Source organism: Leucoraja erinacea, chromosome 11 (assembly GCF_028641065.1).
Source record: "Leucoraja erinacea ecotype New England chromosome 11, Leri_hhj_1, whole genome shotgun sequence".
In the NCBI taxonomy this organism is placed as follows: Eukaryota; Metazoa; Chordata; class Chondrichthyes; order Rajiformes; family Rajidae; genus Leucoraja; species Leucoraja erinaceus.
The window spans coordinates 46,922,202-46,942,388 of NC_073387.1; the positions used below are offsets into that span (position 1 = coordinate 46,922,202).

A 20,187-nucleotide genomic window follows, 5' to 3' on the forward strand; every position below is an offset into this window, starting at 1 on the left:
AAATATGTTTTTTCTTTTTTAATTAGCATTTAAAGCCTTTTTTTCTGGAAAAAGAGATGGACGAACCATTTTGGAAAAATGCATTAAATTCACAGAGTTTGAATTGAATGAAACGAATTCCAGCGAATCACATATTGAAATCACTGAAAAAGAAATCTTAATGTTTTCGTTGTGAATAAAAAAATCTCAAGTAAATGCCATTGCTTTTCTTCCAAATGGGTGCAAAGAAACGCAACTATTGCTAATCACAAGGCTGCCCACAGGTTAAAAATCCATTTAATTTAATTTAAATAGGGAACTTGCCCAAATGAAATTAAAACCTCTACATGTTGCCAAGCTTTTCTCAGAGGGAAAGAATGTAAAGAAAACGCAGGAAATGTGGAGACTGGGAATGCACATCACTTCAAGTTTAAAAAAAAACTTTGCATGACCATACACTCTAACTTGCGCATATGATTCTTCTTGGTCCTGAGAGCCTATTTGAAGATATATGAGACATATCTTCAATATCCTTGGGATAAAATATACAATTGAAGTCTGGCCTTTTGAAATGGATTCTGAAGTTATTTTGTACTATAGTTTCTTTTACCAAAATATTGTCCAGCCTTGCCCATTCAACAAAGATTGAATTATCATTCAGAATTGGGCTTGGACATCAATTATGATGATGTGGATTGATGCATATCCAAAATCAATATGAAAGTTAACTTGTTGGGAAACATGCTTTGTGTCAAAAACATTGACGTAGCTTTGATATTTCTCTGTAAGAAATAGAGTTATTCTGGTAGCTGTACACGGTTGATAGCAAAGCAAAAAAACTTGGTCAGTTAAAATTTCAGATTACTTTTGTGCATTTTATTCAATGTGAATTATACTCATTTTAGTCAGGTTAATTTTAATTGTGCGTGATTCTTTTTAAGCTACTGCTAAAAGAAAGCCATGCATTGAATAGAAAACCTGCATGCATTTAAACAGCAAGGTTTCTCTTTAGGAAAGGATCGAGCTAAGAATATAGAAATATTTGATGGGAAGATAATGAATTTGCATAAATATAACTGGAGTTGGAAGCCTGTTGTGTAGCCAGTAAGAATATACAGTCTGAAGAAGGGTCCTGACCTGAAACATCACTTACTGTTTTCCTCCAGAGTCATAAGAGTCAGAGTTATACAGGGCTGAAACAGGCCCTTTGGCACAACTTGCCCACACCGGCCAACAATGTCCCAGCTACACTGGTCCCACTTGTCTACGCTTGGTCCATATCCCTCCAAACCTAGACCTATCTCCTGGCCCCTTTTTGACCTTCTGATCTCCTTTTTCAGTTTACTCCTTAGTTCCCGAAACTCCTCCAGGGTTGTACTTGATCCCAGCTGCCTATACCTGTCCCATGCATCCTTTCTTGTTTTTGACCAACGTATCAATTCCATCGTTAGCCAAGCTTCCTTACATTTGCCTGCTTTGACCTTCACTCTAACGGGGATGTACATATTCTGAGTTTTTGTCAGCACACTTTTAAAAACATCCCACTTGGCCGATGTTCCTTTCCCCTCAAATAACCTGCTCCAATCCATAGATGCTACCTGACCCACTAAGTTACTCCAGTGTCCATTTGAAGAGGTTTGGGAACCATTCTCCAGGCTCTCAGGTTTCGGGAAATGGCAAAATCCAATAGCTTAATTGGGAGCAGGTTTTAGTGCTGTGAAAAGTGTCAAGACCATAGTCATCAGCCCACACTCCACTACCGTTCTGGTAGGTAATCTGAAGTTATCCTCCAGGGCTATGGTTTTGACCCTTGCTCCTCCCAGTAAATTCATTGCAGGTGTTGTCCCAATAATTTGCCCATGTTTGAATCGAACACTTAAGTTTCTTTAGCTACTGCAAAACTATTAGATAGGACTGTTCGGTACTTAACCTTTTTGTTGTTAACATGTAGCGAGACTTGTGTACTCCCCAGGTTGTATGCAAACCAAAGGTTTTCATTGTACCTCGGTACATGTGACAATAAAGTATCATTCATTCAACTATTTTTTGAATAACAAAATATTAAATGTTGGTTTGGCATTTTATTTGCACATTGCTCATCCCATTGCAGTACCTGGTTTATAATGTGTCCTTTCTCTCGTTGTAGTTTGGAAAGTAGTGACATTCAGGCCATGCACCGGAGACACACTACCCTCCGTGAGAAAGGGAGAAGACAGGCCATCCGAGGTCCAGCCTATATGTTCAATGAGAGGGGTAAAAGCTTGACGCCTGAAGAAGAACGCTTCCTGGACGCAGCAGAATATGGGAATATACCAGTGGTACGTAAAATGCTAGAGGAGTCAAAGACTTTGAATTTCAACTGTGTTGATTACATGGGGCAAAATGCTTTGCAACTTGCGGTGGGAAACGAACATTTAGAGGTGACTGAGCTTCTATTAAAAAAAGAAAACCTTGCGCGGATTGGTGATGGACTTCTTCTGGCAATTAGCAAAGGTTACGTGAGGATAGTCGAAGCAATTCTAAATCATCCGGCTTTTGCACAGGGACATCGACTGGCCATCAGCCCCCTTGAACAGGAACTTCATGACGACGATTTCTACGCTTACGACGAAGACGGCACCCGTTTCTCCCAAGACATCACGCCCGTGATTCTCGCTTCTCATTGCCAGGAATACGAGATTGTACATATACTGCTACTGAGGGGCGCACGGATTGAGAAGCCGCACGACTATTTTTGCAAGTGTAGTGAATGTGTCGAGAAACAGAAACGAGATTCTTTTAGCCATTCCAGGTCCAGGATGAATGCATACAAGGGATTAGCAAGTGCCGCCCATTTGTCTCTGTCCAGTGAAGACCCAGTCCATACGTCTTTGGAGCTAAGTAATGAACTGGCTCGGTTAGCCAATATAGAAACAGAGTTTAAGGTAAACGGCTTTTATTATTTTACTATAATTTTGCAGCTTGATGCAAATACAGAACATGGTAATTGAAATGTGCACCTTTCTTAACAAGTAGCCTTGCTGAGCTCCATGGCGAAATCTGATGTGAGAAAAATGAAAGGGTTAATTCTTGATATGGATTTGCAGCATATTAGGCAGGCAAACGGTGAATCCATAATTACTCTGCAAAAATGTTGCCATTCAGACTCCAAGAAAATGCAGTCCATAATAAAGTGTAAAACTGATTCACAACATTTACCATGTTTTGGCTTTACCCATTTAAAAGTGTAAGGCTATAGTATTTAATTGAACCCATCTTAAGATTTCATTTGTAAATAGAATGAGGTTTTAAATCCCACTGCCCTGTTAGCTTGCTGTACATATTAGCTTGTTGAGAGGGCAAACAGATGGAATATGGCCCAGTTACCACAAGGCTTTGATCCCCTTTGAAGATTTTTTAATGCCTGTGCATGGGTTTAAAAGCTTTTGCACTTTGGGTATTAAATGGGTCTGTAAAAATTATTGCAATTACATCACTCATTCCCTCTGACCACCTGTTTCTCTCTATCACGATCTATATTTGTAGATCTAATTACTTGCCTGGGTCTGGTTATGGAAATGATCCAAACTCTGCAATTTACAAAGGCCACTTTCCTAAAATGCTGTGAATTTAAATAGAGGACTTTAGAAAGTAATCTTCTGCTGGTACAATAGCTCCACTGTGAGAGCAGTGGGTGCCTGGAACATATGCCGGGGAAGGTGAATACAAAGGCAACTGTTAAGAAAAGTTCTGACAGGTAAGTGAACAGACATAAGAATGCAGGAGTATGGGCTATGTCCACGCTGGTGGGCTTGGTCCAAACAGACAGCCTGAGCAGTTAGGCCTGTTTCCGTGCTGTACTGTTCTTCTCTCTGTTTAAGGTAACGGTCCATATTGGTAATAAAGGCAGAGATGACATTCTACAAGGTAAATGCAAGGTGCGACTTAGCAGATTAAAGAACAGGACCTTCGAGCTTGCCATCTCTGCATTACCCGCTGCCACATGTTAGCAAGTGTGGGAAATTTAGTGTGGTTAGTTTATTATCATCCCATGTACTGAGGTATGTGCTATCCAGTCAGCGGAAGAACGATACATGATCTACTATACAAAACCAAGTCACCCACAGTGTACAGATACAGGGTAAAACAAATAATGTTTAATGCAAATGAAGAACGATTTTCTTGAAAATGGGATATGGGTAGACAGCAGTGAGTATTGCATTCTCTCCATCATCAGATGTATTCTGTAATATAGTTGGGATGCCATTTTACATTTGTACAAAACACTAGTTAGGCCTCACTTGGAGCATTCTCGTCACTACATTATAGGCAGGATATAATTAAGCTGGAGACGATGCAGCAGGATGTTATCTGGATTGGAAGACTTGAATTATCAGGATTGGATAAGTTAAGTCTTAGATAGTCAATGACTGTTTCCCCATGGGAGGGGTCTCTTAAACTAGAGAGCAAAGGTTTAAGGTGAGGAAGAATAAAAAATGATCAAAGGGTTATTATTTTCATGCAAAGTGTATCTGGTATCTTTGAAATGAGCTGTCAGAAGAGGAGGCAGGAACCGTAACAAGATTTAAGAGGTGTGGGAGGGAATTTTGTGTTATACCGTACCCCAAATTTGGCTCTACTTGGGGCCCTGTTCAGATAGGAACAGACACAAAATAAAACATCTTGGAGATCAGTGGCGAGTCTCTTGTGCAAGTTGGTTTATTGAAGGCCTCAACAGCGCGCATTGCTAAACACGCTGAGAAAACCCAAAGTGTTTCAAAGATTCACAGCTCACCGTGCATTTTATATTCTCACAACACAAAGGTTATGTGGATTCTACAATTTTGAAATAATGAATCATTGATCCAGGTCTCTAAATTTTTCTCTTTGTCTTTCCCCAGAGTAATCTTTAACCGTGCGTTTACTGTTATTTTGAAAACCTCTTTCCCATATCTAATAAATTAGGAAACGACTCATTTCCAAGACAGTTTTATTATTTTCAGCTTAGTTTTAACCAAACTAGCTATGCTGAGGAACCTAAACACCATGACAAAGCTATGTATTGCCTCACTAACATCCTTAGGTTCCCTATGTGGACTACTTTACCCAACATGCTTCCCCAGTAATGTAAACTCTTGGGTTAAAACAATCACAAACTACTAATCTTCCCTATCATTTTCTAAATTAGCGTCAACTAGAGGCTAACATTTAAGACGGGCACTTGAATGAAACGAGGAATGGTGAAAGGCCTGGATAGAGTCAATTTGGAGAGATGTCTCCACTAGTGGGAGAATCTAAGACCAGGGACCATAGCCTCAGAATAAAAGGTTACCCTTAGAAAGGAGATGAGGAGGATGAGGAGATGAGGAGGAATTTCTTTAGTGATAGGATGGTGAATATGTGGAATTCATTGCCACAGATGGCTAAAGAGGCCAAGTCAATGGATATTAAAATGGACATTGACAGATTCTTGATTAGTAAGGGTGTCAGGGATTATGGGGAGAAGGCGGGAGAATAGAGTTGAGGGGGAAGGATAGTTCAGCCATGATTGAATGGCAGAGTAGACTTGATGGGCCAAATGGCCTAATTCTGCTCCTAGAACAAGAATATGGAAACAATGCAGGTAAATGGGATTAGTATGCATAGACATGATGGTTGGGCACAGACGTGGTGGGGAAGGGCCACTTTCTTACAAGCCTAGAAACCTGGTGCAATTGAAAGCATGAAAATAACCATTGCCTTCATTGGTCTGCCACTGATAGGTTCGACAGCAACTTTTGGATGCTTTATATTCTTTTACACACTAAGTAGCACACCGAGGAAAGTTAATGAGTGTTAGACCGCTCAGCAGGAAAAGCTACCAGCATGTGGAGGGCCGATGAGATTCAGAATCTTGGGCTATTTGGGACTGGGGTGGGGGGAAGTGGTGGAGCAGGATCTGAAGATCGGAGCTAGGAAACATGGATTAGAGCCTTTGGAATGGGATCAAACCAGGAGAGTGTGTGGGACAAGGAGAGTGTTCAAGACTTGAAACTGAGATGGGACATTGTAAAATGGGTGCTTTGAGGTGGGGAGAATTTGGTGCACGAGCTTGTGTTGGGATCCAAATCATTGAGCAATGAGTGGAGAATATGAAGGAGAATACGCCAAGTTCCAACGCAAGGTGCGGCTTTTAAAAAAAAAAAGTTGGACCTGCGTGTATAGGTTAAGCTACCACACTACAGGATGTGGAAACACTTGAAAGAGCGTAGAAGAGATTCACTAGGATGTTGCCAGGAATAGATGGCTTTGGTTACAAGACAAGGTTGATGAGACTGGGGTTGTCCTCACTAGAGAGTAGTAGGTTGAAGATGACCTCCTAGAGATTCACAACATTAGGGGGAACAGATGAGGTATATAGTTTGTTTCCCAGATTAAGAGAGTCTAAAACTAAAGGGCAAACTTTAGGTGAGAGGGGAGATTTAAAAGAGATTTGAGGGGACAGGTTTTTCCACACAGAGTGGTACACAGTTAGACAGAACAAGCTGTCTCCAGAGATGTTAGTAGAACCAAAATCAAAATACAATGTTTAAAAGGAATTTGGATAGGTGCTTGTGTTGGAAGGGAGTGGATAGATGCAGGCAATTGGGACTGGTGTGGATAGGCATCATGGATGGTTTAGGCGGAAAGGCTTACATCTGTGTTATACAGCAATTTCCTTGTGGGTCAGATTCAGCACATTATGCTATGACTATCTTCACAAATGAGCAGCAGCATTATTTAGTTGAGTTTAACGTCATGTGAACCGTGTACAGTGAAAAGCTAACCTGTTACATGCTAACCTGCCAGCGGAAAGACTACATGACGACAATCAAGCTGTCCACAGTGTAGAGATACAGGATAATGGGAATAACATATAGTGCAAGATAAAGCCCAATAAAATCTGGTTGGTCCGAGGGTCTCCCATCAGGTAGATAGCAGCTCAGGACCGCTCTCTAGTGGTCATTAGGATGATTTATTTGCCTGATAACAGCTGGGAAGAAACTGTCCCTGAATCTGGAAGTGTGAGTTTTCACACCTCTGTATCTCTTCTCTTCACGCAAAGGGTGGTGGGTGCATGGAACAAGCTGCCAGAGGAGATATCCCAACATTTAAGAAACAGTTAGACAGGATAGGACAGCTTGGGAGGGATATGGACCAAACGCAGGCAGGTGGGTCTAATGTAACTCGGACATGTTGGCTGGTGTGGGCAAGTTGAGCCGGAGGGCTTATTTCCACGTTGTATCACTGTGACTCTATGATGGGAGAGGGGAGAGGGAATTTGAAAACTTGGTCGTTCGTAGAACAATGAGAATCAACTCTGGTCATAGTAACAATAAAATCTGATTCCCCAGGCGATATGTTGTTAGCCTATCTCAATTCTTAAGCTTGCACAGAATTTCAGGGAACTAACATCAAGCAAGGAATCTTGAGCTATGCCATTTAAATAGTTCTTGTATTGCCCCCTTCCTGGGAAACGATGGCATCCTGCATACAGATAAATATTTGGGACCATATTGTTCAAGGTGATATGGAGTGCCCATGTAGGACACTAATTGTGCCATAAAATAGACAATGATGGTCCAGAAATTCATGATTTGGGATGCTGGTACACACCAACAGGGGTGGTCAGAAATCTTTCCCATCTCAGAGGCTTTGTGGAAATGTAGAACCATTTAACCGCCATGTAGGACAACATGTCCCATCTACACTAGTCCCATTTCCTGCGTTTGGCCCATATCCCTCCAAACCTGTCCTATCCATGCTCCTGTACATTTTTTAACCATTGCAATAGTCCATGCCTCTGGCAGCTTGGTCCAAACACCTACCAACCTTTGTGTGAAAAAGTTACCCCTCAGTTTCCTCTTAAATCGTTTCCCCTTCACCTTAAACCTCTGTCCTCTGGTCCTAGATTCCCCTACTCTGGGAAAGAGACTCTGTTCATCTACCCGAACTGTTGTAAAAATATTATATGCTGACTGGTCAAAAATAAGTTCTCAACAATCCAACATCGTTGTCATTCCCAGACATCATCTCCCAAGGATGCAACTGATGGATGTTGGTCTATTGCCATCTATCGAGTACAGGTCTATGGCTGTGGAATATTAAGCTCTGCATATCACTGGGAAGTCTTGCCAAGCATCCCATCTGTTATATAACTTTAAACAAACCTGTAATGCTAAAATAAATTTTGATAAATTGTAATTTGATGTATTTTGAAAGCAACTTTTGGCTGTTGCTTCAAATGCTTTCATGGCTTTGAGTGTACTTTCATCATGAAAAATAACATAGTCGACAAGGTTTTGCGTTTCCTACCGACTCTCTAGTGACATGTTTTATTAATTTTCTTACCTTTAAACATTGCCTCCCAAAACTCATTGGTGTTCTCCGTGCATCTTCCATGCTAGTTGGATGGCATTTGTGTATGCAGTGTGCACAGCAAAATAAAATGATATTAATATTGAAGATCCAAAGTATTGTTTTGTGAAATCAAGTTGCCACAGTCCTTGATGCATTAGGAAAGCATATGGGGTCTGAAATTCTGAACCAAACCTTTAGGTCATTTTATTATTATTGTTATGCATACCAAGCTTTGTTGCGTGCTATCCAGTCAGCAAGAAAACTATACATGATTACAATCAAGCCGTCCACAGAGTATAGGCACAGGATAACGGGAATAAAGTTTTGTGCAAAATAAAGTCAGATTAAAATGAGTTTGAAGGTCTCCAATGACCTTTGCAGATGGTAGGTCAGGACCACCTCTAGTTGGTGACAGGATGGTTCAGTTGCCTGATAGCAGCTGGGAAAAGACTGTCGCTGAATCTGGAGCATGTGATTTCAAATTATTGTACCTCTTGCCTGATGGGAGAGGGGTGAAGAGGGAGTGACTTCTCAATGTCCTGCCACTTTCAAAGATGTAGTTCTGTCTTTTTCCCTTTGGAAGTATTTCACCTCAATCGTGGGGTGGAATAGTTGTGGAATAGCTGAGCAGCCAGGACCAATGGATAAAGTCAAAAGAAGATGACTTCATATAGGAAACATAGGTGAACCAGAACCTCTACTTTCTTAGAAGTGTAAATAGATCCAACATGCCACCAAATACTCTTAAAACGTCTACTGATGAACTCTAGAAAGTTTGTTGACTGTTCACATCATGGCTATTCCATGCATACGAAAACAAGAGGCTACCAAGGTTTTTCCTCAGCCCTGTTGGTTGGTCAGCCTGGGCAAGTTGGGGTGAAGTTTCTGTGCTATATGACTAACTTTATAAAATGACGAGCAGGATCCTGATGTCAAGTGCTGGTGGAAGGTCATCAACTTGGTGAAAGACAGTGTTTGGTCAAGCCCGAACCTTGTTGACATCCCAGCAGGGCGAGATGTCCATCAGGGAATGTTGCCGACGGGCCTGCTCCAGGCTGTAGCAGTACGTGTGGAGAGACGCACTGAAGCTCGGTGCAGCCAACGCCAAGGCTCTGTCGGGGAGGACTAGGAGTCTAGGGTCCTTCCACTGCTGGACATTGCAGGTTAGAGTGTGGTGGAGTCACCCCTCAAACGAGGGAGGAGATATCACACCAGGGGGCCACTTGAGTGGCAAGTGTCGGATATAATGATGGTTTTAGGGAACACTACCAAATATAACACAAAATAATGGATGTACAGCCATGGAGAATGAAAGGAAATTTTTTGTATAGTTCTTGTTTTGTACGTATTTTTAAACCTGAATAAAGTTTATCATTTTTAATTTAAATGACTAGCAGAAGCCACCAGCGGCTCTTATCGCATCAACCTTTGTAGGGCAGTTATACCTCCCCTCCTACCTGCTACACATAAGCAACTTCTCGACAATCTTCAAACTTTCTTTGCCTTAATATTTCAGTCATGCATTGTGCATACCAGTAGGCATACAAATTAAATCTAGTTATTTTTAGAAAAGTAAATTAGAGGCGAGCCAACTTCAATGGGACTGGAGCAGATGTGATTCTGGTAAATCATTGCACAGATTTGCTTGCCAAACTTTGATTTGAGCATTGCTAGCCTTTTCAAAAGGGGATGGTCCAGGTGCAGCCTAGTTATTTTGCATGAGGGAGAGAGAAAAGGCCAAAGGCAGAATATCCTGGATGACCAGAGAATATAAAAATAAAGCAGGACAAAAAATCAGCATGGGGCAAGTTAGATTGATATCCAAGATGATTTTAAACATTTCAAAGAGGAAGTAAAAATGGAAATAAGGGGCGGGAAGAGAATATGAGAAGTTACCTGAATATGTTAAAAGGAAACAAAAAATCCACTATAGGAACGTAAATGGATAAAAGAGAATAGAATAGGAACCAAAACAGAGATCTATGGGGCAGCATGGTTGCGCAGAGGCAGAGCTACTGCCATGCAGCGTCAGAAACTCAGGTTTGATCCCGACTACGAGTGCTGTCTGAATGGAGTGTGTACGTTCTCTCTTGTGACTGCATAGGTTTCCCCCATGGGCCAAAGGGCCTGCTTCCGTGCTGTATCTCTAAACTAATCTTCTTTGAGGCAGGGAGGCCAGCTAAAGTGCCAGCTGAGTATTTCACATCAGGTGTAACATCACAGATACTGTTCATTGGTCCTTTATTGTCACGTGTGCCATTTAAAGTACAGTGAAATTTGATTTACCATAGTAGGTAAGTAAGTAAGTTTATTGGCCAAGTATTCACATACAAGGAATTTGCCTTGGTGCGCAGTCACGCCAGACAAAATCACCAAGACACACACAACTACATAAAAGTTAACATAAACATCCACCACAATGGCTTCCCACATTACTCACTATGGAAGGCAATAAATGTGTTAATAACTGTGTGAGCTATATCAGAAAAAAGGTGAATAAATTACAGTCCAGATGAGGAAGAAATAGCAGTGGTAATTATTGATAGTAATCTTTCAAACATCTGTAAACTGAGAGTAGTGTCTGACAACTGAAGAATTGTACATGTATTCATCAGGTTCATGTTTGTCACATGTGCCCAGGTATAGTGAAAAGCTTTGTTTTGCATGCTATCCAAACAGATTTGATATACCACAGATACAATCAAGGCAAAGTCAAGTATAGTTGGTAGAACAAAGGGGAAAGACAGATTTATTTTTAAGTTGAAGGACAAACTAAAAATATAAACCTGCGAGTTTAACCTTGTTAGTGGAAAATCTTGTTGAAATGATAACCCTGAACATTGAATTGCTTTCATAAATGTGGATTGATTAAGCAAAACTAACATGAATTTGTTATAGGCAAATTGTCCTAGTCACAGTGATGCAGCACAGAGGGCCCTTCAGCCACCAAGCCCATGCTGACCATGCTGCAGATGTGTAAGTTGTCTACATTGGGACCGGATTCTCCATGCTATTACTACGTCTAAATACCTAAAATGTATCTAGCACCCCCTCTGGCAGAGAGTTCTTAATATCAACCGCTCGCTGTGTAATAAAAAAATAAACCTCAATTCACCTTTAAAACTCAACACTCCCATCTTAAACCCAATGCACTCTTGATTATGGTACCCCTGTTAGTCTTGAGTGATAGAGTTATATAGAATGGAAACAGACCTTTTAGCCCAACTCAACTAAACCTGAGCTCGTCCCATCTTCCTCTAAATCATTTCTATCCATGGACATGTCCAAATGTCTTAAATATTGTAATTATACACACTTATACCACTTCCTCTGGCACTCATTCCATATAGCCACCACCTTCTGTGGAAAATACCTGCCCCTTTAAATCTTCCCCCTCCATCTATCTATGCCCTCCAGTTTTAGACTCCCACCCTGGAAAAACACTGACTATTCACCTCACCTATATCCCTCATGATATTATATACCTCTATAAAGGTCACCTCTCAGCCTCCTACATTCCAGGGAAAAGGCCACAGTGTGGCACCACCTGGTGGTCAAGCCACTTACTGATCGAACCCTCGTCATCAGAACTGGATAGGCCAAACATACTACTCCTCATTTACTTCTAAATCTAGGGGTACAGCTATTCTTATTAGGAAAGGTATTCCTTTTAAATTAAAGAATACTATATCAGATAAAGAGGGAAGGTATACTATAGTCTCGGGTGAAATTTATGCAACCCCACTAACTTTGATAAATATTTATGCTCCGAATTTTGATAACCCCCAATTTTTTGATAAAATTATTGATATAATATCAGAGTTTAATTACCAAAATGTGATAATAGGGGGGGACTTTAACTGTGTTTTAGATTCATATCTAGATAAGTCATCAAAACAAAAGAAGAGTAATTTAAAATCTAAAACTAGCGAACTTCTAAATACATATATAAAAAATACTAATATAATAGATGTATGGAGATCTGCTAATCCAGTTGGAAGGGAATACTCGTTTTACTCTCCGGTGCATAAAACTTATTCAAGAATTGATTATTTTTTAGTGGACATGAAATTAATGCCTTATACAAACAACCCAACATACCACATTAGTAGCATCTCAGATCACTCTCCGTTGACATTCTCAGTAAAATTTGAGGGAATGCCGGGTAAAAATTTTTTTTGGAGGTTTAATACACATATTTTAAATGACGTGCAAGGATATCAATATTTAAAACAACAAATGAAACTTTTTTTCGATACAAATGATATACCAGGTACTTCGCCTTCTTTATTATGGGAAACTTTTAAGGCATTTATGAGAGGAATTATAATTTCATACCAAAGTTTTCAAAATAAAAAGAATAAGACAGAACAATTGTTGTTAGAACAAGAAATCAGACAGTTAGAGTTGGATAATGCCAAAGATTCCACGATAGATAAACACAATAAGATAGTATTACTGAAATTTAAACTTAATCGAATTTTATCGGCAAGAGTAATAAGACTATTCCAAATTACAAAACAGGAACATTTTGAGTTTGGTGACAAGCCACATAAACTTTTAGCTCGCCAATTGAAAAAACAAGAAAGGGAAAATACTATAACCAAAATTAAATCAGAGAAAGGCGAATTACTAATATTACCTAAAGATATTAATAATAGATTTGCCCAATTTTACCAAAACTTATATACATCTAAAATTAAAATAGAAGATAGTAAAATAAAAACATTTCTAGATAACTGTAATCTTCCAATACTGGACCCTTTGGAACAAGAGGAACTAGGAGCTCAAATTACAATCAAAGAAATAAGTGAAACAATAAAATCGTTGAAAAATGGTAAGACACCGGGACCAGATGGTTTTAATAATGAATTTTATAAAAAATTTCAGGAGATAACGGCCCCTTATTTATTTAATTTATACTCCCATGCTTTTAAAGAAAACAAACTACCTGAAACACTAACAGAATCAACTATTACGCTTATTCCAAAAAAAGATAAAGATTTAGAAGATCCGGGCTCGTACAGAGCTATATCACTTTTAAATACAGATCAGAAAATTTTAGCAAAGATTTTAGCAAGTAGATTAAGCAAATATATTAGTAAACTGATAAACCCTGATCAAACGGGGTTTATACCTAAAAGATACTCATTTAATAATCTGAGACGCCTGTTTAATATAATGTACTCGCATAAAGTAGAGGAAGAAGATATATCAATTATTTCTTTGGATGCAGAGAAAGCATTTGATCAGGTAGAGTGGCAATACTTATATAAAGTACTACAAAAATTTAACATGGGAGAGAATTTTATAACATGGGTAAAATTATTATATGATAAACCGATGGCAAGAATTTTAACTAATAACATGTTATCTCAAAAATTCCAACTATCAAGGGGTAATAGGCAGGGATGTGCACTATCACCCCTGCTATTTGCCCTTATGATAGAACCCCTGGCTGAAAGTATAAGAATCCATCCGAATATTCAGGGCTATAATACCAGGGACTCAAAGAATAAAATCTCATTATATGCAGACGATATACTTTTATATATTACAAAGTCACAAACGAGCATACCAAATTTATTAAACTTAATAGAGGAATTTGGGTCTTTTTCTGGATATAGAATAAACTGGAACAAAAGCGAAATCATGACATTAAAACCTCAAGAACCTACACACTTACTGAAGTTCCCCTTTAAAATCGCAACAGAAAAATTTAAATATTTGGGTATTCAGATTACTAGAAAATATAAAGCATTATTCAATGCTAATTTCATACCTTTATTAAATAAACTTAATACACGGATTAAATTTTGGAAAACACTTCCCTTATCATTATTAGGTAGAATAAATGCAATAAAAATGATCTTCTTACCACAATTACTATACCTATTTCAGTCTATACCGGTATATATACCAAAATATTTTTTAAAAAAATTAGACTCTAACATTACAAATTATATTTGGGACTATAAATCACATAGAATCACAAAAAAACACTTATGTAAACCAAAAGAGGTCGGGGGACTTTCACTTCCGAATTTTATGTATTATTACTGGGCAGTGCATATTAAGAATATGATTTATTGGTTGGATAGTTCTACACAACAGACAGAATGGATAAAAATGGAGAAGGAGGATTGTCATCCTTGTAATATAGGAACGATCCTCTTTTCCCCCAAAAAACTGAATAACACAATATATAAGAAGAACCCAATTATATATGGTACAATAAGAATTTGGAAACAAATAAAATTATCTTTAAAAATTAAGAAATCTATCACTGTTAATGCCAATTGCGAATAACCCTTTATTTAAACCATCTCTTATTGATAAGACATATAACCAATGGGAAAGTCTCGGAATTGGAAGGATCAGGGATATGTACGAAACAGGAAACCTACTATCATTCCAACAACTACAATTAAAATTTAAATTGAAAAACAACCAATATTTTAAATATCTTCAGATTTGCGACTTTGTGAAAAAATATATACAAGGATATCAAAAAGTAACTCCTGACTTATTGGAAGTAGCAATGAATATTGAAGCTGACTCACAAAAATTAATATCCTATTTATATAATAGTATTCTAAATATAGACCTACCATCGACAGAGGTACTTAGAGAAGAGTGGGAACGGGAATCAATGATAAAAATTACGAAGGTTAAATGGGAAAAATACCTGATATATATTCACAAATGTTCAATTAATGTAAGACATAATCTAATACAATTTAAAATTGTACATAGATTATATTATTCAAAAACAAGATTGAACAAATTTTATCCAAATATATCCGCCACTTGTGATAAATGTCTAGCCCAAAAGGCAACTATAACACACTCCTTAGTTTCCTGCATAAAACTTTATAGATTTTGGAATGATATTTTTGAAATACTTACAAAATTATTCAAGACAAGAATGGAACCTAATACTGAAATGATTATATTTGGTGTAATGGAAGATGGGAATAAATTGAACACATCTCAAAATCTATTCCTTAATTATGGTTTAATAATAGCAAAAAAATTAATACTTAAATTTTGGAAGGGTACATCAATACCAACGCTTAAAATGTGGATTGCAAGTATGTTGGACACCGCTCATCTTGAGGAAATGCGATTCCTCCTAATGGATAAATCAGACCAATTCATAACGAGTTGGTCTCCATTCGTCGTTTTTTTGGAATCATATGGTGCAACACAATTGTAAAAAATAACTGTTTCAGGACTGGACGAGGGTTGGTCAAGACTATAAATAATGATCTCCTTTTCTTTTCACTATTTTCTCTCTCAACTTTCTTCATTTACTCGTTTTCTTTCTTCACACACTATATATTTCACATTTTTCTATCCTTTACTATCTAACCTCTTTTTCTTATTCTCATCTTTTTTCAATGTAACAAAAAAAAAAGAAGTTGTACATAAAATGTATTATGAAAATATATATTAGGCACTTTGGTGCCATATGACTGTGCTTACTTCTAATAAAATAAAATATTTAAAAAAAAAAAAAAAAAAAAAAAAAAAAAAAAAAAAAAAAAAATCAGAACTGGAACGGTCACGTGACTGCGTTTGGCGGGAAGAGAACATCATCAGTTAAGGGGTGTATCCTACAACAACGGCAGAAACGTAGCTTGCGAGTCAATAACCTCGCACAGCAGCAGCAACAATGACTATGTTGGAGTGTAACAAACTCACATGTATGCCAAACCTGTAATGTCTTAATAAAAACATCATTTGTACACGACGTTTGGACTCTCTATACCAGCCTCTCTTGTCTCCCCTTGTAACTCAACCTGTCCAGTCCTGGCAACATCCCTGCCAATCTTTTCTGCAGCCTTTCCCAGCTTAATGACAAGCTGGGCATCACAAGTATACACACTACTTCAAATGCTGTCTCACCAACTGCAAACAATATTCCAAGCATCGTCTCACTGCGAGGAAAGTTGTTCTGGTTTCTAGCTCTATCTGTACTTATCTCAATCTTATATACTTCTATCAAGTCAGCGCTCAGCCTCCTTTGCTCCAGGGAAAATAAACACTGTCTATCCTAATTGTATGCAACTAACCCAGAAAAAGGTGTATTGATGCGTGACAGAGAGGGTTTCTGTACTACATATACATAGATTAAATTATGTTTGATTTTAAAAAGTACTGCACAATAGGCTTGTCACTAGACTGAAGCCAGGGGAATATGAATAATAATAACAGTACGGATAAGAAAATTGGTTAAATGACTGGGAACTAAGAACAATGGTGAGTGATTGTTTTTTAGACAAGTGATTTTTATTAGGAAACGTATTCCTGATAATGTTATTGACTTGGGTGAATAGGGCATAGCTTTCAAAGTGTAAATGATAAAATTTGGAAATATAGGGAAGTGAGAGGAGCATACCACCAGAGTTCAAGATGATTTGGACCGGCTAGAATGAGTGAATATGGGTCAGGTGATATCAATGCAGGGAAATGTCAACTGATTCAATTTTATTAGGAAGAATGTAGTGAGGCAATGTAAACTAGAGAGCATAATTCTAAAAAAGGGTAGAAGAAAAATATTTGGGGCACTTGTGCATAAATTATTGATAGTTGGGAAAATTGAGAATTTTTTTTTAAAACATAAATATTCATGATCCTGCACGTTATAAATAGAGGCAGGGAGTTTAAGATCAAGGAAGTCATCATGATGGACTTTATAAAACTTTGATTTGGCCACAACTCAAGTATTGTGTTCACTTCTGGGCACCGCCCTCTGGGACAGCATTTTACGGGTACACAAACGTTTTATTGCAGTGATTCCAGTCAGGAGAGGCTTTATTTGAATGTGTAATTGGCTTCAGTAAAAACTGTTAAATTGTCCCTTGTAGATGTAATAGTGTTAGTGTAAGAGGTGATGTGATGAATACAAATATTCACTTCAATGCCCAATACAGAATTTAAAAAAACTGCAATCCCAATACCATTTCGTGCCTCTTTGTCTAGTTTTCCTGTTATGTCTAACCCAGCTGGTTTCAACCTTGTACATTGAAGATTACAGAGTTCAGAAGACTGACAGCAGTCAGAGTACTTATGGGTATTGAGAACATGGTTTTAGCCTTCTACTTCTCAGGGATGGCATAAATGAGGAAATCAGTGAAGTAAATGGTTGGGGAGGAAAATGTCACCACATCATCCTCAGAGTGCCTGTACCCAATATCTCCACAATCCTCTCACACTGCATGAGAATAGAATGCAAATGTGAAGTGGTGCCACAGAAACCTTTGTCAGTACTGGCTCACAACAAGCTACACCGTTCATGTGACTTGGAGCACCAAGCTGAGACAGAATGGTCTGCAACCCCCATGTGAATTCCTGATACAATGTGGAGCCGTATCACTCCCCTACTCCCAAACCCTGAATTCTGAACCTCAATTCCCTTGGTTCAGCACCCAAGATCACTATTCACACCTCTAGTTTTCTCCCCCCCCCCCCCCCCCCCCAGTCTGAAGAAGGGTTTTGACCCAAAACGTCACCTACTCCTTTTCCCCTGGGATGCTGCCTGACCTGCCGAGTTACTCCAGCATTTTGTGTCTATCTTTACTGAAACAACGCTAATTGTCATGTATTCCTTAGCATCCCGATATCAGTGCATTCTGTTCCCTCCCAAGCTAAATCCTATTAAACATAGAAACATAGAAATTAGGTGCAGGAGTAGTCCATTCGGCCCTTCGAGCCTGCACCGCCATTCAATATGATCATGGCTGATCATCCAACTCAGTATCCCGTACCTGCCTTCTCTCCATACCCTCTGATCCCCTTGTCCACAAGGGCCACATCTAACTCCCTCTTAAATATAGCCAATGAACTGGCCTCAACTACCCTCTGTGGCAGAGAATTCCACAGATTCACCACTTTGTCTTTAGTCCATTGATTAAACATCAGTTCCGTTTATTTTCACATGTACAGCAAAGAGCTTTTGTTGTGTACAATCCAATCAGCAGAAAGACAATACATGATTACAATCGAGCCATTTACAGTCTGTAGATACATTTAAGGGAATAATGTTTACTGCAAGGTAAAGCCAGCAAAGTCGGGGGGGGAGGGGGCACTAAAGAGGTAGATCGTAGTTCAGGACCAAAGATCTAAGATCTTTGTTCAGGACTGCTCGCTGGTTGCGGTAGGATGATCAGTTGCCTGATAACAGCTGGGAAGAAACTGTCCTGAATCTGGAGGTGTGGCTTTCACACTTCTATACCTTTTGCCTAATGGGTGAGGGAAGCCATCTTCTCCAGCCGATCCTCTACATTTTGCATGTCACCAACCTGGAGATAACAGTCAAGGATTTGCTTTTGGTTTGATGGGAGAGAAGCAAGAGAAATATGTAATGTCCAAGTAGGGTAACAGAAATATTGTCAAAGAGTGAACGATGGATGGTTGTTGTGTGGTCTCACTGGGCAGAATTTTCCATGTTGCATCTCTAAAAAAATCCTAATTCTTTGGACGATTAATTTTGATCTGTGGAGATTTAGTAAATTATAGAAATCTAAAGAAAAAGCTCACAATGAGACAAATGCAAAATTGCAATGCCAGCCAGTCGGCAGAAAACCAATACACAACTCCAATTGAGCCATCCACAGTGTACTGTTCTGTTGGAGTAGAGATTTTAAAAAGTGGTGCAATTGTAATAAGTGATTACAGATCCACTTCTGTGTCGAGCACACAAAGAGTCATCTGGCTTGGGCACCATCTTGGATCTGATGTCAAGACCTTGCTTTTCACCACCTGTGGTTCAGAGTGACCTGCCTCATAAAAAATGTCCACTGGGGAAAGGCCAATAGTGCATTGGAGTCCATGGTCATGTGATAAGCCATAGAGGGAGTACAGAGAAGGTTCACCAGGACTTTCATATGAAGAAAGATTGGATAGACTCGGCTTGTATTCGCCAGGATTTAGAAGATTGAGGGGGGATCTTATAGAAATCTACAAAATTCTTAAGAGGTTGGACGGGCTAGATGCAGGAAGATTATTCCCGATGTTGGGGAAGTCCAGAACAAGGGGTCACAGTTTAAGGATAAGGGGGAAGTCTTTTAAGACCGAGATGAGAAAATCATTTTTTAGATGGTGAATCTGTGGAATTCTCTCCCACAGAAGGTAGTTGAGGCCAGTTCATTGGCTATATTTAAGAGGGAGTTAGATGTGGCCCTTGTGGCTAAAGGGATCAGGGGGTATGGAGAGAAGGCAGGTACAGGATACTGAGTTGGATGATCAGCCATGATCATATTGAATGACGGTGCAGGCTCGAAGGGCCGAATGGCCTACTCCTGCACTTATTTTCTATGTTTTCTATAAGAGTAGATGTAGGCCACTCAGCCCATCAAGTCTATTCCGTCATTCAATCATGGCTGATCTCTCCCTCCTAACCCCATTCTCCTGCCTTCTCCCCATAACCTCCGTCACCTATACTAATCAACAATCTATCTATCTCTCCCTTAAATATATCCGCTGACAGCCTCCACAGCCTTATGGCAAAGAATTCCACATTCACTACCCTCTGACCAAAGAAATCTCTCTTCATTTCCTTACTCATATATAGTCCTTTAATTCCAATTCTTAGTCCTAGACTCTCCCACTAGTTGAAACATCCTCTCCACATCCACTCTATCCAAGCCTTTCACTATTCTGTATGTTTCTATGCAGTCCCCCTCATTCTTCTAAACGCCAACTCAAGTACAGGCCCAGTGCTAACAAATGCTCATCTTCGGTTAGCTTACTCATTCCTGGGATCATTCCCTGGGAACATGTTCTGTTCTGCAACGTGTACACCTAATTCTCAGCTAAAGCTGTTAAGCCTCATGAAGCATGCGT

General features: G+C 39.1%; 1 protein-coding gene across 1 annotated transcript in view; it reads left to right on the top strand.

Moving 5' to 3' along the window:
* The first annotated feature begins 293 nt into the window (after positions 1-293).
* LOC129701763 (short transient receptor potential channel 7) overlaps positions 294-20,187 on the top strand; it is a 69,358-nt gene continuing 49,464 nt past the window's right edge. Inside the window, exon 1 of the mRNA XM_055643176.1 lies at positions 294-2,903. Within this exon, the coding sequence (XP_055499151.1) occupies positions 2,103-2,903 (801 nt within the window). The 5' untranslated portion in view covers positions 294-2,102. The remainder of the gene's footprint in view (positions 2,904-20,187) is intronic.